Source organism: Pygocentrus nattereri, chromosome 18 (assembly GCF_015220715.1).
Source record: "Pygocentrus nattereri isolate fPygNat1 chromosome 18, fPygNat1.pri, whole genome shotgun sequence".
Lineage (NCBI taxonomy): Eukaryota > Metazoa > Chordata > Actinopteri > Characiformes > Serrasalmidae > Pygocentrus > Pygocentrus nattereri.
Genome location: NC_051228.1, coordinates 20,970,138 through 20,993,775, shown reverse-complemented (window position 1 = coordinate 20,993,775; position 23,638 = coordinate 20,970,138). Strand labels below are relative to the sequence as shown.

Below are 23,638 nucleotides of genomic sequence, written 5' to 3'. Positions count from 1 at the left end.
TGTGAATGTGGAGAACATTCTAGAACAGCATGAATGCGACAGTGTTCTTGAAAAGTGTGAATGTGGTGTAGATTTAGGAATTTTGTGCATGAATTAGTGTGCATGCATCTATACAGGCAGTTGTGTAAACCAGTAATGGAAACCATTTCTGATTCCGATGTGGTTTTTGCTCACTAAAACATTTCATACTCTTCCAAAGAAGAGTAAAAAAAGAAAAAAAGAGGTTGTAACAAAGCATGCATATGCATGAATTAGTGTGCCTGCCTTTTTGTGCTTGCATGCATGCATTGATCTGTATATATAGAATAAGGCCAATTCCCAATCTTCAGACTCTCACACAATATAACAACACCTCACACTTTCCACAAGCATGCAGAACAGTTTAAGCCTGAGAGGCCTGCAAGGCTGTGATAAGCCGTGTGCTTCAGTCTGAAGGACGCTGGCAGAGTCTGACAGCCGCTCTCCCCACATACAGCTTACAAACCTCCAGCAGCCACAGAGACCACTCCATCAGACGAGTACAAACCCTCCAACATGACACAATGATCCACTACATGCTCTTTTTTCCTATAACCTTTCCCGAACCTAGCACCAGGGGGAATCTTGATGTAAGTGCGTTGAGCCCAACCTGAGTAAATGCAAAATGACCTTTAGGGCAAAAGGAGGTTTAATACACTGTATGTTGTGTATGGAATAAATACTGATACAATGGATTAGAATGGCTGGTTTGCTCTGAGAATAGTTAAGCTGAGAGCAACCTGTTTATTGGAATTGTCCAGCAAATGGCTCATATGTCCATGGATGCACTGGATTGCCACAAATGTTGTTGCTAGTAAAAAGTGTGCACACGTTGTTTGTGTTATTATGTTGGTCTGTGGGCTAGTTATTGCAGTTTTAGCACCTACGGTCAGGTGAAAGTGTACGGATGAAGTGAGCTGCTTGCTGTCCTGGTCATTTCAGCACTTCTTAGCTGAGGTTCTCACCTGCTGATGCGTTCAATAAAAGAGCATTTGCTTAAAGAGCTATATTTCCCGCTTCCTATTTTTCACTGAAGCCACAGTATAAAACATTTCCCAAGGTTGAGATACAGTGATCAGGTGAGTCAGGGTTAACTACTAGTGCACGCAGTATTGTGCACTACTAGTAGTAGTAGTCTGAACCCACTCTTCACCTTTATTTATTTAATTTCCATTAAATATTACGATAATTTAATATAAGACAATACATGTGCACAAGGATAGAGACAGTCAAAGGAAAAAAAAATAGAAGTTTCCCAAACTAGTGTTCCTAACGACCAACTGGGACACCTAACTACAGGAGGACAGTTTTTAGTCCCGCTCCCACCCACTCCCAAAAGATTTCATCCCACTCCTGCAGAAAATCATAGTCATTTGTTTTGCTCCAGCTTGTGACCAAAATGTTTTGGCTTGCTCCCACCTGTGCAGTTCCATCAATGAAGACTGACATCCAATATTTGATATAGTCTATTCACACTGTTTAATACACTAAATAACACAGCAGTCATGGTAATCAGGCTCTTCATACTATGACTTCATCTGATGCCACTTACTTCCAGTAAAGACAAAGCAGGAATTAAACCACAGAGTGGTTATTTTTGGTGTTTTGGCAGCTGTTGCCATCGGACTGAAGGCTCTGCCATCTCTGTAAGCTTACAAGAATATGCATGTCATGAATTACTTAATTCATTTGAATTGTTTTATTATTTTATATTGTTTATATATGATCATTCTACTTCATTTAGGCTGTTCATTAATGTGCAGGAATTCTTGTCCTCAACCCTCGTCCCTCTCTTGCCTGCAGGGGGCTACTCCCACGCACAGCACTGAAAATTAGTCCTGTTTCGCAAGATATGTGTGGTGGGTCCCACAGGTACAGAGGGAATCCCATAAGAGTGCAGACCTCTACTCCTAATAACCACACAAGAAAAAAAGTAAACAGTACTTCAAGCTTCCATGTTTGAAAGAGGAGAAAATCAAGACTGCTTCAGGTCTGAAAACATCCACAGGTGTTTCTATCTATCCTTCCACTGTGAGAAGACAACTCAGTGCTATGGGTCTGAAAGCATGTGTAGCTGTCAAGAAGCCTCACTGAGAAAAGGAGACAGGATTGGAAATACCACTAATTTTCTTTTCAATCTGATTAGTAATACCATGTAATACCAAGGTAAATATCCCAATGCCAATAACAATACATTCAAGAGGGTTATATCGTTGTGATTTCTACAGTGAAAAAAAGAAAAAGTGGATGTTAAAATTATATCTGAAAGACTTTATACTGCTAAAAAATAAACTGCCACAGAAACTGTCTGTTTAGAGAAAAACAGCCCATTTTACCATATATACAGCTAAATTTAACACCCCAATCAAAGCACATTTTGTTGAAGTGAAAATAAGATAATAAAGAAAGAATGTAAATAAGACATGTATACAGTTTGCACGGTTTAATTGCTGAGCTTAATATACAGTAACGACATAAAATGTGAAAGCTGCCAAAACGTTTGCGTGAGCATTTTTTCTTTCCCCCAATATCTCCAAATGATGTGCAATTAAAGAGCATTCACTGTGTCTCCTGGGGTTGTCTGTGCTTGTTGAGAGTTTGCATCCTACACATTCATTTGCTTTTTTTGCCTTTTTTTTACTTTTACTCTGTCTTTTTACTACTGATGTAGACTCAGTTTATATAAAGAAAACAATACGTTTTCTCTGATCTAATCAGATCAATGCACTGTCCACCCCCAACATCACTAAATTTGGGATTGCCAAAAGTGCAACCAACTTCTAAAACTGAACGTTGGAGGTGTTGTTGCAGAATTCAAAACTGAAATTGAGTCTCATAAAAACAATGGAAGCTGTAATAAAGGTCAAGAGCGGACACACAGAATCTAACATTATAATTAGTTGTTGGCGCTTCTGTGTACATTTCTGTGTAATGAATAATATAAATTGATAAATTCTGTACAAGCCGGTTTTAGTTACAGTGACAGTGCAGCTCATTTTTTTTTGCTGCACTGTAAAAATGAGAGGTGAGCTCAGCTGAAAATGATATAGTAACTGATTACATGGCTTTTCTTGAGTTGACTCAACTTGAGGATACAAGAGTTCACACAACTCAAACGTCTCAGCTGTGTCAAAAATTCTCCAAGCTACAGTTCCTAGGCCTGCATCTCAGATAAACAAAATAGAATGCATATTTTCCCCTAGTTTCCCCACTAGCTGGCACTTCTTCCATCACACAGTCTTGTCTGGCATTTTTTCTTCTTGGGCTTCTGTGTATAGATGGCTGTGGTATTGCTGGAACTCAAACTCACAATATTTTGATGTTGAGATGAATTACTAGACATTTGCACGATATGAGACTACACCAATAAGCAAAGCCGATTGCCAACAAATTGCCTACAGTGTGCCTACAGTTGCTTCATGTGTTCCTGATTGGTACAAGTGACTAAGTCATCACTACACCAGGAGATTGTCAGTTTGAACCCCACTGATGCCACAGCCACCCATAAGTGTGTAACCACAAGGAAAATTGTCTAGCAGGATTATGTGATGAAAAAAGTCCTGCCTATAATTTTCCTGACTGAGATTCAAAACTAAAACAAGAGAGAACTTTTGATTCAACTAAGAAGTCTGAGCTGGGTAAATTCTGGTGTCCTCAAGTTGAGTCACCTTAAGAAAAGCTATGTAATCCATTACTACATTAGAGTTCATTTACCAGCTCCCTCTGCCCTCCACTATGGTCACTGATAGGTTGAGAGTGGTCTACCACCCAAATATATCCAGAACAAGAATGGCTCTGTGGTCAGAAAGTGACCTTGATGGAAAATGGTTCATCTTTAGATGGTCTCTAACTGTACATTACCAAGGTGGAGCTAAGATAGAGGTTTCTGATCAAGTGAACTAAGAGTTTGTGAGTGTGGACTCACGCAGTAGTAGCAGCTCCAGCCTGTAGTTGTGTGTGCCGTCTCCCGCATCTCCTGCAGAGCATCTGCCCTTAGGTATCCGATCTCTCGCAAGCAGCCATCGTGGAACACCCTCGTACATGTCCGGCACGGGAACAAATCATCCGCCGTCCACACCTCACACACCTCGCACATCTCATCATTGACCGGCTGACCAGTGCCAGAAAGAGAACAAACAACAGACACGTTGGGGTCAGTCAGCAGTAAGAAATTCAGTAGTTGGTAAGTGACCATAATATCGCTATAAATTAACGTTAAATCTGATATCTTGTGAATCTCATTAAAAACAGAACAGAAACCACACTAGACAAGACACATCAGTGTAGCATGTATGTGAAACAAGTGACCAGTCCAGACTTCAGCTCTGCAGCATAAACACTTCAGATGGGAGCATCTGCTCTTTTCAATTACTAATTAAATGTAACACTTTACTTTGTGTTAACATAACACATTTATAATATCTTACATAAGCACATCATGAACTATTATGTCATATTACTGAAAGACTTTTTAAAAAAATAAAAGTCCTTATTTTAATTTTGATAAATTATATTCTTTTCAGTGAAATGCCTCATCTCAGGGCAGCCAATAGGAAACTGGCATTGCTTCACTGCTTTGGTCATTAGGTGCTTTAACACTTTCAACTTCTTTGTAATTCTTTGTTTCTTCTTAAGCATTTGTATTCTGTATTTTTATTCTTTTCCCCGTTTTACTTTATATGTTCTTTAAAATTTTATTGTGCAAATATTATTGGGTAAATTCAACAATACATTGTTGAGGAAAATGTTATGTATGCTATGTTATTTATTAACTCCCTTGGAGTAGCATACTTATGAGTAATTTACTGTCCACGTAGTAACTGATGTGGAAATCAACAAATGTTTAGGAAACAATGCAAAAAAAAGAAGATGAACCTGAAGATGAAAAGTGTCAAAGCACTTAGTGGCCAAAGGGATAAAGTGGCCAAAGGGATAAAATGAGGCGTTTCTTGAAAATAAAATAGTTTTTCTAAATAAAAATGAGAACTTTTATTTTGAAAAATGATTTTGTAAAATGATGTTGTAATCCATATTAATATCATACAAGACATGCACACTTTATATATGTGGATTTAAACATGCTATGAAGTGCATATTTAAGATGTTATAAATGTCTCGCCCGATCCCCCAGAGACCCCTGACAGTCAAATCAAATCATGTTTATTGTCACATCACTTTGACACAGGTGCAAAGGTAAGTGAAAACCTTAGGTGTGTACCCCACCTTGTAGTACCGAAACACAAAGATAAGTAAAAATAAACAAAAATATATACACATTAGACACTAAATATATATTGTCAGAGAGCCTATGTTTTCTATTGTCCTCTACGGATCATGTCATTTTTATTCTTATTTTTTAATTGCTTTGAAATATTATCTATGTTTCCTCTTTATTATCGTTGAAAATGTTATGGGGGTGGGTTAATGCGTTAATAGCTAGCAAGTAAACCTAAGACAGTGATAGTGATTTGAGAGAACATAAGAGGCTAAGGTGCTTAAGAGTGCCATAAGAGTAATGTTAGAAAAAAACAGTCCTATGAAATTTACTGTTTCTAAGAAATACCTAAGAAATACAAGCCTCTGCCCCCAATGCAATAACAGAGACAGGCTGCGTAAGACTGCACAAGTAACTTTCCCTGTTTTCTTTGCAAATAATAATTACTCCTGTTTCATTTTGGAAAAGAAGCTTGACCTGCATCATTTAGAATGCATCATTTTTACAGTGAGATTTATAATTACTGTTTATTTCGAGTCCAGTTCAGAGCCACAACAACAAAATGTCAGCTATGCAGTTAATTACTATATATATCATTATAACTATATACTACACTATTGCCAAAAGTATTCACTCACCCATCCAAATCATTGAATTCAGGTGTTCCAATCACTTCCATGGCCACAGGTGTATAAAACCAAGGACCTTGGCCTGCAGACTGCCTCTACTAACAGTGAAAGAATGGGTCGCTCTCAGGAGCTCAGTGAATTCCAGCATGGTACCGTGATAGGATGCCACCTGTTCAACAAGTCCAGTTGTGAAATTTCCTCGCTACTAAATATTCCACAGTCAACTGTCAGTGGTATTATAACAGTGGAAGCGATTGGGAACGTCAGCAACTCAGCCACGAAGTGGTAGGCCATGTAAAATGACAGAGCGCATAGTGAGCAGAGGTTGCCAACTCTCTGCAGAGTCAATTGCTACAGACCTCCAAACTTAATTTGGCCTTCAGATTAGCTCAAGAACAGTGAGTAGAGAGCTTCATGGAATGGGTTTCCATGGCCGAGCAGCTGCAGCTCCAAGCCTTACATCACCTAGCGAACGCAATAATGTAAAGCACCGCCACTAGAGCAATGGAAACGTTCTCTGGAGTGAGGAATTACGCTTCTCCATTTGGCAATCCGATGGGCGAGTCTGGGTTTGGCACTTGCCAATAGAACGGTACTTGTCTGACTGCATTGTGCCAAGGGTAAAGTTTGGTGGAGGGGGGATTATGGTGCGGGGTTTTCAGGAGTTCATATTAAAACATCATCATATTAAACCCTATGGATTAAGAATGGGACGTCACTCAATTTCATATGTGTGTGAAGGCAGATGAGTGAATACATTTGGCAATATAGTGAATGTATATGTGTTGGCTTTCATGACATCATTTATCAAAAAATGACCGTTAACATTTGTTTTTCTATGCAGCAGCTTATTCCGGTTTATTCAAATCACCAGGTAATTATAAAGTATTAACCAATTCATGCACTGATTGATTCAGCGATATAGTGCTTGCACATGAATAAACTTTATTGCCTCAAAACAAATATTGTCAAAAGTAAACAGAAAGACAAAAGTGTTGATGTGGTATATTTTATTAATGTGGAGATGAACGAAATCAACGCAAGCTCTTTTTTCTGTCAGTTGAGTAAAGTGTGTAAGAGAGGAGACGATAAACTATCATTTCCAACATTTCAACTACTTACGTCTTTCCTTTTCTGCCCACACTGAGATGCAAGCAGTATATACTAACAGGATAATACAGTCATTTTGTCTGTAGATTTGACTGCACTGTAGAGCAGTTTAGTCTGCCGTCTTCGACCCTCATCTGAACTTGTATTTCCATAATAAAATTTTTATAGTCACTCCATTAACCCTCTTCCATTTGCAAGATTTAAATATAGAAATAATCTCCCCTGCATGGTTCCGAGTGTTTACATCTCACAATTTCATACACTACTGTACACTAGTATTCAAAAGTTCCACTCTTTTTAAATGTGTTCTAGCTCAAGTGTCTAAAGAAAACTCTCCATCAAACTAAGTTCTTAAAACCCATCACACTTTCTTGGATTTTACTGCATCAAACAATAGAAGAGTCACTTTATAAGAGGTGGCATTTTGAACGATACCTCCACTAAACATCTCACCTGCAGTGTTTTTTCTTCCAAAAGTAATTATTAAAGAAAAGTGGAGTAAAACACTCTTAACTGTTATAAAATCACGGTAACACACTCATCTCAAGTGACTCATTCCATTTCTGAAACGCTGACAACATGAATACCTTTCAGTTATTGTTAATTATAATCATAATACACAATTTTTCCACAAAGAAACTCATTTATAGTGAACTAATATTGCCAGTAAACAATGGACCTCATTCACCAACCATAAAACCCTTTTGCAGTTTATTTATCAATGTTTTATGTGGAATTAGTTCTTAGTGTAAGAACAGAATCTACACACACTCAAGAGCACAAAGGTGTGAACAGTTCTGTGGTTTAAGAACACGTCATGAATCCAACGTAGACTTTTTCTTAGGACCTTCACAAGAAGAAGTTTAAGGAAAAACTTAGTAAGATATTAGTGAACAAGGCCCAATGTTCTGCTCACAGACATTTCTGTTCATCATTTCAATTATCATATAATCAAAATAATATCATCACTTGGCGGCATTTAATAGAGAAACCCCTGACTTATGGTTGACTTTACATAGTGACACTTGTAAGTTGCAAGGTAACAACTTGATACTTACAGCTTTCTGTGAAATTAGCAGTTATCAAGTGACAAAAAATTAAATAAATTAATTAATAACTTAGCTATGTAGATGATAGCAGCAGCCTAGAAGACTAAACAGTACAAGCTCCTGTTGAATTAGATGGTAGCATTAGCTGTTTGTAAAACCAGTGGCTTTGAGAAACCCATGTGTTAGTTGTTGTGGCAGGTAACTGACAAAATGAAAAACAACCAACCTCGCATGACGTCTATCAGGAGGATCTCCTTTTCAACCATCCAGTAAACATCCTCTGTTTTATTTCCTATGTCCATTAATCCATTGAAAGTGAGTTGCATGACGCTTGCCATTATGCAGCTCAAGTAACATTTAGTTTCATGTACGTTTCAAGCAACCAAAATTCCTAAATGGGACTTTATTTATTTATTTTTTTGTGGGGGTTCAGGAGCCATTTTTTAGAGTGATACATAGTGTACTATATAAGGAGTCGAGAGCCATTTGAGAGTCAGACCTAGTGGGAGACAAAAGGGATGTACAGTACAGTGGAAATTAGCATTGACTTCCATCCATCCATCCATCCATCCATCCATCCTCCACCGCTTATCCGAGTTCGAAGGGCGGGGGCAGCAGCCTAAGCAAAGAGGCCCAGGCCTCCCTCTCCCCCGCCACCTCCTCCAGCTCTTTCGGAGGGATACCGAGCGTTCCCAAGACAGTCGAGAGATATAATCCCTCCAACGTGTCCTGGGTCTTCCCCGGGGTCTCCTCTCTGTCGGACATGTCTAGAACACCTCCCTAGGGAGGCGTCCAGAGGCCATCCTTACCAGATGCCCGAACCACCTCAGCTGGCTTCTCTCAAGAAGCATTGACTTTGCAGTGGTAATTTAGTGAGTATAAGAATAATGCTAATTTCCACTGTGCTGCACATCCTTTTTTCCCACACTAGGCCTGAATCTTAAATTTCTCTCGACTCCTAACATAGTGCACTACATATCACTTAAAATGATGGCTCCTGCACCCAAACACTGCATACATCTAATTAAGAGCCATTTAGGATTCAACCACATGTGCACAATTTCATATATGCACATTATACTTATATACACAATATAGGGACAAGATATTCTTTACTTTTTACCTTGCAGTTGTCATTCAGTTAAAAAAGCCTCACACTAATTGTTAATAGAGGGGCAGTTCAGTCTGGCAGCCGTTTGCCAAGTTGATGCACCTAATTCTAGTTGTTTAGAAGTTGTCAGCCACTTACGTTTCAACCAAACTGGGTTCTTACTTCATCTGTCTCTACTCTGTGATTCATGTGAGCACAGCACAATGTCCTTCACTGATTTGGCTTATTAATACAGAATGTAGTCGTGTGTATTTTACCTTGACAATTAGAACCGGAACTATCTGAATTATTAAATCAATTTCCCAAAATCAATAGAGTGGAATCACCACCGTTAGATCAATTATTTACAATGCATTTTTACACCCCTACTAACTGGCATTCATTATGTATACCTTCAAACGTCACCGCAGTCAAATGTAATAAATAAAAAATAGCATGTTTCCGGCCTGTCACCGTTGTTCCTGTCCCTGTCCTCAGTGCACATTTAACTGCAGCCGCTTGGGCTGAAAAATCCATTCAGAGCTACTGGTGTAATGGGTGGTTATATTTTTTTATGCTCTTCATGCCAGAACTGGCTGACCTCATTAATGTCAGCTTAATCAGCATTCCAATTAGCCTCCCACAAAACACCCATACAGGGGAACAAGCGTTTCTCATTCTGACTCTCTCCTCATAATTCCAGCACTATCAAAATTGTGAATGTGCTACAATTTGGATACGAAACAGAGGATTTTAGACACCTTATGATTAATCCTCTGTATAATACACTGATAAAAAAAAAAACAATTCAGCCTTCATCATCGGTGTACACAGGATAAAAAATAACAAATGTCATTCAGCCTTAAAAACATACATCTTGTGGTAGCACAGCCATGTCGAATATGCAGATAGTCCTTCTAATGAGTGAATTCAGCTACTTTGCTGGAGCTTTGGAGCAGTCATGGAGTCTAAGGTTACCAAGCCCTACCCCAAGCGTGGACTAGAGGTGTATATAGCCCCCTGCACTGGGCTGTGGAGCAGTGGAACTGTGTTCTCTGGAGTGATGAAGCTCCATCTATAGTACCTTTGTGATAAGTTGGAGTGATCCAGAACTCATCATCCAACATCAGTTCCTGACCTCACTAATGCACAATCAAATCCTCACAGCAATGTTTCAACATCTCGTGTAAAGCCTTCCCAGATGGGTAGAGGCTGTTACTGCAGCATAGGAGGACAAACTCTCTATTAACACCTTTAATTTCAGAAGAAACGCTTGTTGAGCAGGTGTCTACAAACTTTTAGACCTACATTGCAAATCATTTGATTAAATCCAACATTCCATACATTCCCAATTGCTGACCAAAACAGCAATAATTACAGTTTAAATCTTAGAAATACTTAATGCAACTCAATATACAACCCCATTTCCAAAAGGTTGTGACACTGTGCAACATGTAAATAAAAACAAAATTCAAAAATGTTAAAATTATTAAAACCCTATATTTTATTAAAAATAGTACAAAGACAACATATCAAATGTTGAAGCTATTGCTTTTTGAAAAATATTGCCAATATATATTTAATTATTTATCAAAAAAGTAAAGCCTTGAAGGTTTGCTAGATAACATTCTTTAATATTAATATCAAAAATATTATTTCTCATCATGAGAATGTGAATGTAAAAATATTGTGAGAGACATTATTCAACCCATTTCTACACATTGTTGCTTGTTTTAAGTAATTTTATCTAGTCAAGTTGTCTTTTCGTCGGTAGACGATTGAACTTATAAATAAAATGACCTTCCCATGAAATAAGGCAATTTAATTTAGATAAAATGGCTTAAAACAAAAATACCTAGAAATAATTAAAATAATGTTATTCAGATTTTCAAGTCAAAGTTAAGTTATATAGTGTTTTTTACAACGGCCCCCATGAACACCACCACTGGTGACATTGGCAGGAAAACTCTCTAAGAGCAGGAGGAAGAGACCTTGAGAGGAACCAAGCCTCAAAAGAGGAACCCGTCTTCTTTCTGGTCGACTTTGGACAGTAAACGATAACAGCAGAGAATGAGGTTTGACCATCAGTATAAGATACAGTACAGGGGAAAAGCAGAAGAAGCAACGTCTGTGATTAAATAATGCAGCAGCAGCATCAGGAGTGTCTGTTCATGCAGGTGAGGTCTGCTGTGTTCTACAGCAGAAAGCTCCATGGTGGTCCAGAAGGCTGCTGAGCAGCAGGCAGCAGACTGCACAGGTAATTTCCTAAGATATCAAAAAAGTACAACTTTGTGGCTAGTCTCTGCCCACAGAAGCTCACAGACTGTCTGAGTTATTGTCCACTCAGGTGACGACAGCTATCTGAATTTTGTCGGTTACACTCTGATTGGCTATCTTCTGTGCACTGGTATGTATCAGTCCAATGAGAGGCAAACTCACAAACAACAATCCTTTCAGAGCAAGATAATAATGAGCCCTAAAAAACTGGCATTCACACATCACATCTTTAAAGGGTTTTCAAGGGTTTTCATATGATTTGGCAGACATACTACTTTGTTACACATGGCTGTGTTTTTCTTGTAGGACCTTTTGTGGAATCCCCCACCCCAACACAGCAGGCAAAACAAAGGTTTATGGTTTCGCCTGTCAGTCAAATAACCCCTTCCTGTCAATTTAAGTGTTTCTTGGTCATTCTATGCAACAAAACCCACCAGTCTCTCTGAGAGTTAGTGATGCATCAGTGACGCATAAGTCAGGGCTTTGAGCCGACAGTTTTAGGTGAACATTAGGAGCCAACTTGCATTAAGGAGCTGTTTTTTTTTCCAGTAAATTAGAACAAAACAAATGGTTACACTATCTTATTATCCACAACACTTGCTGCTTATTGTGCTGCACTCTTTGGGTGTGAGTTTGTTCTGTGGGGGTTCGTATAATTCTTAGCTGTGTTTCCGAGACTAGTTCTTCTGCTTTTTGACTTCTACCTGCTGTTGTGTGTTAATGACTGGTGGTTGGTCGGATTTGCCTGCATTTTGCTCACCTGCCTGTGATTTCTGCCTCTCACAGCTCATCCTGTGACAACAGCAGCACTAACTCAGCTAAACAACAGCACTAACTTAGCTAGTTTGGATTAATGACAAATCACAAAGCTACTGCATGAACAGCCGACTCTTATTAGGGAGCTGAACCAATTGATCTGACTCACTAAAAAGAGACAGAATGCACACAATACTGAGAATAGTCAGAAGAATGACTTACAACTGCTGCCATTTTTATCAGATACATATGAGTTTAAATGATTTACCTGACTAATAAACACCAGGATTAATTAATGTAATAGAAATTCAGATTTCTAATTTGCATAATTGTATATTTGTCTGGAAGCAGGTAAATCATTCATATCACACAGTATATCACTTCACACCAAACCACTCTGGCCTTGTTTACATATGAACAACTGAAATACACTGTTTTTTTTCTGTTTTCTGTTTTTTTTACAGTGCAGAAGAGCTGTTGATTAAGAACTTTGGTCTTTTCTGCCCTCACTGGCTCCATCAGTGAAGCAGAGTGACATCAGTCTCTGAGTGTGTGGGTGTAAGACTTTCCTTCTCACTCTGGGCTGATCCTGACTGCCAGAAATGGTCAGAGTCACCTTGTCACTCGCCAGTCATCCTCACTGTCAGAGTCCTGGGATTTAATTTGACCCAGAACATTGGCCCACCTTCTCTGAGTTGAGAAGAATCCGTCTGCCAATGCAATTACCCCCCGATTTCCTCTAAGCTTTAACTCTGCTAGGTACTCAGTGGCATAGACATCCTGGAATGTCTCTTTTTGCACGTTGTTTAATTATCTTTCTCTCACAGCTCATTGAAACAAGCAAAGAAAGCATGTGGAAATATGCAGGTACTGTCAGTAATAACCATAGATGTGTTTGTAAAAAGAAGAGATATTTTGCTGTGTTTTTGCTGTTGTTTGACTTCAGAACAAACAGACTGATCAGGCTCAATCGTGTAGATACAGAATATAAATCCAATGTAAATGTAACTCATCACATAACTAACCATATCCTGAGGTGCTTTACTTTTAATGTAAGTCAATGGAACCAGATTTTCTTCCAAGTCATTTTGGGCCGTTTCTTTTGGGCCATGCATCATGAAATTTAAACACAATGTAAAGAGCAACAGGCGTTTTCACATTATGTCAAAAACTGAAAAACTGAAAAAAAATGGAGATTCGAGGTTTTGTTCCGACAGCAGCGATATGCTATTAAATGGAAAAATGCTGCTGTATGGCAAATATTGCCAACCTTACCCGTTAAAGGGGAAGTCCACCCATTTTTACATTTCTTTACATAATTCAGTGGTTGAGTGCTTTGGTGTGAAATGGTTCATTGTAGAGAAGCTAGTGAACTTTACAGATGTTCTTTACAGCAGTTTTGATAGGAACCAGGGGTCGTCATCTCTTTAACACAAATATAGCCATTTTATTTACTGTCCAGAATCACCAGTGAATCTACATGAGTTTTTATTTGGAATGTTAATATTGGCAACATAGTGGAAAACCTGAAAATCTAAGTTTTCTTTGGGGACTATCTTGTCTCAGAACACCCTGCGAGTATCGCTCCATCATGACTGTATTTTAAAAAGACCAAATTCCATCACAGGGGCAGTCATGGGCTGGAGGTCAGGGAACCAGCCCTAACCCCTAACTGCTCCCCGGGATAGGGCTGCCCACTGCACCAGGCAAGTGTGCTCACTGCTCCCTAGTATGTGTGTGCTCACTAGTGTGTATGTGATATTTCACTGCACAGATGTGTTAAATGCGGAGGTGAAATTTGCCTGTTGTGAGACTGAGGGTAACTTAATCTTAAGGCAACATATTAGCAACCCTTTTGTGGGTTGATGGCTGTCAGTGAAGGAGGTATTAGAGGTGAACGTCTGGTTCCTATCACCCCCACTGTGAATAATTCGGACTCAATAAGTCCCTCTAGAACAGAGCATTTCATGAGTTGTGTACATCTTAATCATTTTATTATATAGGTATTTAGAAAAATGCAGTAGGGTTCTCCTTTGAGCCTGGTCAATGGATACAAACACTATTCATTTAGTGGTTATTTGATGTTTGAACCAGACAAGCTTTCCAAATAAATACAGACAAATATTTTTGTCATAATAAATATGATTAGAGCAAAGAGGCTTTGTCAAACACTAATTTTAGGTTTAATTTACAGGTTTATTTTAGACCAGCATAAGAAAATAAAAGAAAATATAAATGACATCTATAGTCTGTTTTTGATGAATCAGTGTATATAGGGGGCATATGGACTTACTTTCATTGCGAGTCTGAGTTGTAGCAATGTGTTGAACTCACAGCCACCCACTTAAGCCACCCACCCCACTATCCCAACCCTGTACTGTTACTGTACTGTGACTGTACTGTTACTGTACTGTGACTGCATTGTGACTGTACTGTGACTGTATTGGGACTGTACTGTGACAGTACTCTTACTGTAATGTGACAGTACTCTTACTGTAATGTGACAGTACTGTGACTGTACTGTGACTGTACTTACTGTAATGTGACAGTACTCTTACTGTACTGTGACAGTACTGTGACTGTACTGTGACTGTACTGTGACTGCATTGTGACTGTACTGTCACTATACTGTGACTGTACTGTTACTGTACTGTGACTGCATTGTGACTGTACTGTGACTGTACTGTGACTGTACTGTTACTGTACTGTGACTGTACTCTTACTGTAATTTGACAGTACTCTTACTGTACTGTGACTGTACTGTGACTGTAATGTGACAGTACTGTGACTGTACTGTGACTGTACTGTTACTGTACTGTGACTGTACTCTTACTGTACTGTGAGTGTACTGTCACTATACTATACTGCTACTTTACTGTACTATGCATTTGCTTTCAGCTCTCCAACGAAATAGCACAACACCTTTACCATTGACTTCACAAGACCCTCTGAGTGAGCGTGAACGTTCACAGCAAACGAGTGCAGTGAGGAGCCTCTCTCTCTCCGCTCTCCTGCGCCGCGAGAGTGGCTGAGTAAACAAAGCCTCAGTGTGGAGGGTCCTCAACCAGCAGCACGCTGTCAGCCTCACTGACCCGAATTAATCAGCTGGACCCTAGTGGCGCTCGCCCACTCTCGCTCTCTCTCTCTCTCTCTCTCTCTCTCTCTCTCTCTCTCTCTCTCTCTCTCTCTCACTCACTCTTTCTCTTTTTCTTTCTCTCTGTATCTCTCTCACTCTTTTTCTTTCAATTTCTCTCTCACATGCTCTCTTCTCTCTTTCACCGTTTCTCTCTCTCTCTCTCTCTCTCTCTCTCTCTCTCTGTATCTCTCTCACTCTTTTTCTTTCAATTTCTCTCTCACATGCTCTCTTCTCTTTCACCGTTTCACTCTCTCTCTCTCTCTCTCACTCACTCACTCTTTCTCTTTTTCTTTCTCTCTGTATCTCTCTCACTCTTTTTCTTTCAATTTCTCTCTCACATGCTCTCTTCTCTCTTTCACCGTTTCACTACTCTCTCTCTCTCTCTCTCACTCACTCACTCTTTCTCTTTTTCTTTCTCTCTGTATCTCTCTCACTCTTTTTCTTTCAATTTCTCTCTCACATGCTCTCTTCTCTCTTTCACTGTTTCACTCTCTCTCTCTCTCTCTCTCTCTCTCTCTCTCTCACTCACTCACTCTTTCTCTTTTTCTTTCTCTCTGTATCTCTCTCACTCTTTTTCTTTCAATTTCTCTCTCACATGCTCTCTTCTCTCTTTCACCGTTTCACTCTCTCTCTCTCTCTCTCTCTCTCACTCCTCTCTTTAATTTTTTTTATTTCAGTTCATGGCGCTCTCTCTATTTCTCTCACTTTCTCTCTCTCTTTGGCTTTCTTTCTCCCTCGTTCTCCTTTTGTCTCTCTTATTCTGTATGTCATATGCTCTCTCTTTTCTTTCTTGCATGCTGTCTTTCTCTTTCTCTCTCTCTCTTTCTCTCTTTCTCTGCTGTAGGATGTTCTGTTAGTGTTAATGACGCAGGTGAACTGTAGATAAGTAGGTTAAGTAGGTAAATCTTTCCTGTTTTCCGGCCTCTTTTCTCTTTTAACTGCTTAATTGTGGCTCTTTTCTAAATGATGCATAAATAAAGGGATTTTACGTTGAAGTCTCTATCTTTTCTCTCTTGCCTTTTTCTCTCAATCTCTTTATTTCCTCTTCCTCTCCCGCTCCTTTTCCTCTCTCAATCTTCTCGTTTTCTCTTTCTACCTCTTACTGTTCTCTCTGTATCCATCTCCCTCTTTCTCTCTCCAACTTATCTCTCTTTCTTTTTTCTTTCTCTCTTTCTCATTCTTATTTCTCTCTCCATCTTAACTCTCCTACCCTCTTCTAATTCTCTATCTCTCTTTTCTATCTCTTCTGCCTTTTTCTCTTTCACTATCCTCGCTCTGTCTCTCTCTTTCCTTTTTCTTGTGTTTCTCTTTCTTTCTTTTGTCTTTTTTCTCTCTTCTTTCTTTAATTATTCTCTCTCTCTCTCTCTCCCTCTCTCTCTCTCTCTCTCTCTCTCTCTCTCTCATTCCGCCCACAGACTGTAAACAGGAGAAACAGAGTAATGGTCACTCAGCTCTGCTGATGGCGCCCTTTAACACAGAGCCGGAATCTAAGTCTAACTTTCTGAGGATGAAAGACTGAATTGGTCTGAGGAAACAGAGCCGCCCCCGCAGCCGAGCGCGTTGGGCCCGTTTGGGCCCGGGATCAGCGTGGGAATAAAAGGCTGGACTGACGCGTGTTTTATACCTCTCCTGAAAGAAGGTCCAAGGTGAGACGTGAATCAGGGCTCTGGATCAGCTCGCTGGGCAGCGCACTAGATGACTTTTACACAGGTTAAGAGAGCAATGAGTCTGACAGCAGCGTGTGAAAAGAAGGTAGAGAGCAAATCTGTGTTTGTTGCCATGGCATCCCGTCCACGATAGGGGCTTTGTTTGGATCATGATTTTGTGCCTTTTGTGGTTTGATATTTATTTGATTCCTACTACTGTTGTTTTGTTTTTCTCTCCATTAGCGCTGCCTTCTTTCAGTGTAATAATCAGTCATATCGTTCTTGATTGACCAAGATTGTCAGTGGACAAATTGTGATTATTTATTTATTTACATAAATAAGTAAAAAATATATATTCTATATAAACCACAAAATGTTCCTAAATGGTTCAGTTTATTATTTAAGATTCTATCATCAACTTTGTTTATGTATTCATTCATTTACTTACTTACATACTATTTACTTTCTTATGCAATTTGTGAATTGTACATTCTAATAATGACTTGAAGACTTTAAAAGTGGCTGTTGCACTTTTAAAGCATCTCATTTACACAAATACTACTTTGTAGAAGCATTCAATGATAAAAATCGTTCTTCTATGGCAGCATTTCTCAACCCTGATCCTGGAGGCCCACTCTGTGCACATTCTAGTGCTTTCCTTGTCTTAACACAGATACTTTAACTCAGTAATGAGCTGTTAATGAGCTGTTTAGTTGGATTAGGTGCGTTGGGAGCAGAGAAAACACTAAAGTGGATAACTAAAGTGCAGGACAGTGGGCCTCCAGGACCAGGGCTGAGAAATAGTCACTGGGAAATAGTGACTTCAAAGAAGCCTTTTTGGCATCCTCATTTTGAGTAGTTCCTAGTCAAAACTGTAGATATTCCTGCAAATGGAAGTCTGGATCATACAGCTACTGAATCTCTTTAGAAATATCAGCATAATTTTATTTTACTGAATGTAAAATCATGCACAGTGTACTAACAGCAAGGTGGATGTATCACAAGGTGGATGTATCACAGGAAAAAATACACTGTGTAGGCGCACATCTAAATGTGGAACAATGACTTCAAGAAGGTGGGATGTTAACTCTGCAGACATCATTTTACCTTCCACAATACCGCCTTAAACATGGTATATCAGCTAAAAACATATCCTCAAAGAATTGTCATGCCAAATTGGAGCATGCTTAGGTTCCCCCCTTAAAAACTAATACAGAGCCGAACATGAATCTCCACCTTTGTCCATTTTTATTTTTCTACATTATTTGAACGTGGCAGTTATTCTTTACATAGTGTGAAAATTTCATGATGACTGGACCGATAATGCCTCAAAATCAATCAAGATAAATCTCTTTACATTAAAGTTAAGGGTGTTTTTGCCCTCTCCTGTAAAGTTACCATTTTGGAGATACTTGTGTTCCTTTGGACTGCGATGACATGGACCATTATGCCAAATTGGCTCAAACTTTGGTCTCACAGTAAAAATAAAAACTTTTTAAAACAAGCATACTGTTCTCTTTCCTTAGTCACTGCAGTCCAAAATTTAGAAATAACCTGCAAAACAGACCATTTGAAATGTACTGTTTTTATGATGTCACTAAAAACAGAGCGTTTGCATATATCCACCTATTCAGACTGCAGCAGTTTAGCATTGCCCACTTATACAGAGTGTTTTAGCCTGGGCTGCTTTCTGTGAACAAGACACTGTAAGGATAAGTCAATGAGGACACAGGTCATTCATACATATCAGTCCTAAAGGCACAGTAACAAAAAAAGCCTGTGTAATGGTAAAGGATGAAGAGGGGTTGGAAAATGGTCATGTTAAACCCAGACCAAGATAAAAGTGGACCTAAGTGGAAAAAATGAATGCAAGGAAAATTGTAGGATAAGAGCCCTTTAATTTGGCACTGGATAGCCCCACTTTCCCTCTGTGCTGCGCTCTTACCTGCTCTCTCTGTCCGAGTTCTATTTGTAGTGGTTGGTCGTCGTTGGGTTGCCTTTTCGGCCGCACGAACGCTGGGGGCGTGAGCTGATGTGCCTTTTTTAACTCCTCTGGCTCCACCCCTTTTCCGTCGCGGAGCCGACCCCAGGCCTCCTGATTGACCTTGTTCTCCTCTCTGGTCGGGGCGGAGGCAGGCTGGGCCGAGGACGGGCCGGGTTTCCCCTCATCCTCTTTATGCCCGGACTCCTCTGTGTCCAGCTGCTCCAGCGCTTCATCTCCAGCATTTTCAGCACCGTTGTGGGCCTGGACAGAGCTGGACTGGTTCTTCAGGCCCTCTCGAAAGGCGGAGACCACCACGCTGCATTTCTGCACCTTCTCCACCTGTTGCTTCTTGGACATCAGAACGCCCATGGCTGCAGCACAGAAAGAGAGAGAGTAAGAGAAAGAGAGAGAGATTAGAATCAGGAATCAGCAGAAAACCTTGCTTTAGCTGTCTTTCCCACTCACAGAGCTGAGCTGTTTAATCAGCGCAAATCAGCCTGTATCAGCTGCTCTTTTTTTGACTGGTTTAAAATGCTGAGCAATTCACATTATATATTACAGTGAGAAGAGCGTGCTAGAAGATGAGCTGGGTGATTGAATTTTGAAGAAAGAGGTCATTTAGCACTTGAGTGTTGAGTGCTGCGTGAAGTGGTTAAAGTGAAAAATGTGATTTCTAAAATTTTCCCGTCTTGGCCCAAATGCAGGCAATCTTGTTTGATGTCCACATGTAGTAATCTCTAATAGACTTGCTTATGTGGCTTCTGACACTGTGACATACTGTTAATGGACATAGGAATTCCATCAGTATGGGCAGATAACTGGGTAATGCTTTATTTTGAGTGGGTCTTTTTAGATGAAATAAACACTCAACAGCATCAGCAACGTCAACAACATCTCAATGATGTAGCAGCAGGGAATACATTCAGTAGATCACTGAAGAGACATTTCATTAACTGAGTAAATAAAATGTGTTTATACCAAATTCAGCTGTTTTTCTCTTTATTTGGTGTCTGTAGGTTTTAACCTGTGGGGAACTGAACGTGTGACAGGTCTAATACAGACCCTGTGACCGGAAGGTTGCTGGTTCGATCCCCAGGGCTGACAGTCCATGACTGAGCTTGTCCTTGAGCAAGACACCTCACCCCCAATTGCTCCCCGGGCACCATGGATAGGGCTGCCCACCACTCCAGGCAAGTGTGTTCACTGCCCCCTAGTGTGCGTGTGTCTATTCACTAGTGTGTATGTGGTGTTTCACTTCACGGATGGGTTAAATGCGGAGGTGGAATTTCCCCGTTTGTGGGATTAATAAAGTATCACTTTAACTCAACATCCTCAACAAGCTGTTGCAGACACATTAACACCATCCTGTAACTGGATCTTAACTGGATTATGTTGTGGTTAAGATTAGGGTCAGGATTAGGGGCAGGGTGAGGGTTAGGATTAGCTGTTGAGGTTAAGGTTAAGGATAGGGCCATAGTAAAGGTTGAATTCAAGTTTAGGGTTAGGATTAGGGCCAGAGTGAAGGTTTAGGTTAAGGCTAAAATTACGATTAGGTTTTGGGTTAAGGTTAAAGTTAGGATTAGGTTTTGGGTCAAGGTTAAAATTAGAGTTAGTATTAGGACTAGCATTGTGGTTAGGTTTTGGGTAAGGTTTGGTAAGGTTAGGTTTTGCAGTGATGTACGAAGTTGTATGTAACATATTAACAGCACATCTACTTAATCTATTTAAGCAATGTATCAACAGCACACCTTTAAGATATTTACCAGTGTATTCAGATGATTCACTACTGCTACATCCCTGGTATGTTGTTGATGTGTTACTGATAATCTGTTAAGAGTTTATTAATCATCTACAAAGGACCACTCTAAAAATCGTCATAGATAATTGGCCTAAAATTACAGCTATTGGACAGGTACTCAGATTTAACCAATATTTCATTGCAACATTTGATAATGTATTTATTGAACTCTTGTAGAGCAGACCCATCCACACTGTTGTTATTTAGCATCTCAAAAGAGAAGCACTGACTCTGAATCAACAAGAAAGGACAGTGATATGGACAGTAGGGGTAACCCCCCCATACCTACCCCCACCCCCCCCCCCCCCCCCCCCCCCGATTATTTTACTGCAACTGCTAAAAACAGTAACAGCGAAATAACAACAGAACAGGGGGGCGTTTACTCCACCTGTGAGTTCATACGTAGACTACACTCTTAAAAAGATGGTTCTTCAATGTTTTTTCTATGAATGCATTATGAAAGGGTTCTTATGTTGATGTAGAATGCACTGTAGGTGGTTCTATGTAGAACATCCCTTTGATAAGGATAAAAGTACAGTGCAAAGATAAAGCCAGTATTAGTAGCCGTTTCATTTCCGCTTTAGGTCTAGACGCACTGCTCACACCACCTGACTTATCATTACATTTTGATGCTCCAAAAAAATCTAATATCAGTTTCAGCTTCATTTCTTTCCTTTTTTTATCATTTGCACGTACAGGTCTTTGATCTTTCTAACACAGATCAGTATAGCCGTTTGACAGAGTGCTGAGAGAGAAGAGCGATGATGAGGCCAGAACAGCACTTTATCAGCTTCAGCAACTCCAGGGCCTTTAGACTGAAACTAAACTAGGCAGGGATGTAGGAAGGTTGACTGCTACCATAATAATAATAATAATAATAATAATAATAATAATAATAATAATACCAATAATAATAATAATAATAATAATAATACCAATAATATGGTCTGAACTTTGAAATGATTTGAATGTAGGGAAGGCCTATGTGTGCTTGATTTAGAGTGGAGCTTTTTAATTGAGATGTTTTCAACATCAAATTTGTTTCAATTTGAGACTCTGCACTGTTTAAACTAACAATGTGTTTCCATTACAGCATGCTGAGGTTGAGATGCAAAACGGGAACATGTTTACAAAGCAGGCTATTTCTGTACCACAAAGCTGCTAATGCAGGTTTTAACGTTAAAAGTTCACTTTTAAAAAGCTAAGCTAATTATCCTTTGAATACATAAAATTCTTTCCAACTCTTTTATCTCCTGCTGTGTGTGTTCTAGTGTTGAATCTCAGTGTGTGACTGTGGATGTGACACAATCAGTTACCTCAGCTCATTTACAGTCACGCAGCTCATTTGCATGAAGTTAGTCCAGAAGGAAAGACAGCAGGGTGAGCAGCTTTGATGTGTCAGTTATATGTGCATTATTATTTCTCGCCACATGACTGCATATGATGGTACATTCTGCTTAATGATCAAAAAAAAAAGAAATAAAATAAAAAAGCAAACCATCTTGCCTTCCTTCACATCACATACATGCTGCATAAAATTTCAGCACAACTTCTAGGGTCCGTCCTTGCAACTGGACATTTAATATCTGGTCGTCAATAGTAACCAGAGATCACAATTAGACTCCCTGCTCCAAAAGCAAACACCCAGCAGCCATAGTTACAAATATGTAAGTCACACAGCCACAGAAGTACAGTTTTAGAAGTAGAAAGAAGTTTCCCTTAAACTTACGTAGTGCAGCTTTTAGATGGATTAATGTATTTTCACTTACAAAAAAAAAAAAAACTCAACCAGGGGTGCCCAAACTGTATCATAGGGCTACCATGGCTGTAACTAGTTATGAGGACACAGAGGTACGGACCTTGGTAGTTTCCAAAGGAATGTTTTTTTTTTTCACTTTTTTCTATCCATGAGGTTAAACATAGAAACAGCACCTTTATGAAAATACAGTAGTCTATACAGTGGTCTTACAGACCACCCAATCAAATGGGGACAGAATATTTACAATGTCTTATTTTTTCTCTACTCTGGCCCATCAAAATTTGCCAAGCTCTGTCTTATTTTTCTTAACACTCCAATAACTGCTTAGCAACCGCTGCCATCCGCAATTGCTTCAGTAACCAGCACCTGTCACGTTTGTAACGCTTAACTAGTGTTAAGACTCTGAGGTCCTCAGAGATTTCTGAAGGGTGTTATGAGATTCAGTATGGACAAAAGTGGCAAAACTACCCAGTGAGCAATGACTGGATCTCAGCTAACCTCACAACAGCTGTGGCTCAGCCAAAGATGTAATTGCCCTCACCGTTTATCTCTGTACGCGTTACACTGCCCTGAGTAACGTCACCAGAGTAACTTTGACTTCTAGACATTGTCAGATATGCAGCACACATGCTGTAGGCTAACAAATGACATTGCTATGGTACAAATGTAGTTGGCTGAGAGTTTGTGAGCACAATTAACATATTAAGGTTGTACAATGCAAATTCCATATTTCATTATTTGTTTAGACTGCTTCTAATGTTGCCAATTAAATCAGCATGCTTTAGTCTAGCTCCAGTAGCTGCTCAGTTTAATCTACAGGCTCTGTAGTTGGCTATATTAGTGATTAGATGATCAAAGTTATATTGTGTTACCAACTCATAACATAGAACAACTGGCATGAGAAAGTGTTAACCAGCATAGTGATGGTAGAGCATCATGTAGCTAACATTATTAAGGAATCAAAAGGTACATTAGGCTGAATTTTGTCTCATTAACTGTATGAGTAGCTGCCTTTCCCGTTTTCTGGGGTACAGACAGCTTTTTGTAACTTATGTGAAATCCGTGCCTTTTCAGTTATCAGTGAGAACAGAGATGCTAAAGACATCAGCAAAGACTGAGAGGGGGAGAGAGAAAAAGAGAGACGTAAATGAAATAAAATAAAACTCTCGCT

At 39.5% G+C, this 23,638-nt stretch overlaps 1 protein-coding gene across 1 annotated transcript in view; it reads right to left on the bottom strand.

Annotated features, from left to right (window-relative positions):
- Window positions 1-23,638, bottom strand: part of phf24 (PHD finger protein 24) — an 81,156-nt gene that overhangs the window by 34,715 nt on the left and 22,803 nt on the right. The window contains exons 2-3 of the mRNA XM_017697225.2: window positions 18,872-19,281; window positions 3,944-4,129 (exon numbers count right to left, since the gene is read on the bottom strand). Of these exons, the coding sequence (XP_017552714.2) occupies window positions 3,944-4,129; window positions 18,872-19,279 (594 nt within the window). The 5' untranslated portion in view covers window positions 19,280-19,281. The remainder of the gene's footprint in view (window positions 1-3,943; window positions 4,130-18,871; window positions 19,282-23,638) is intronic.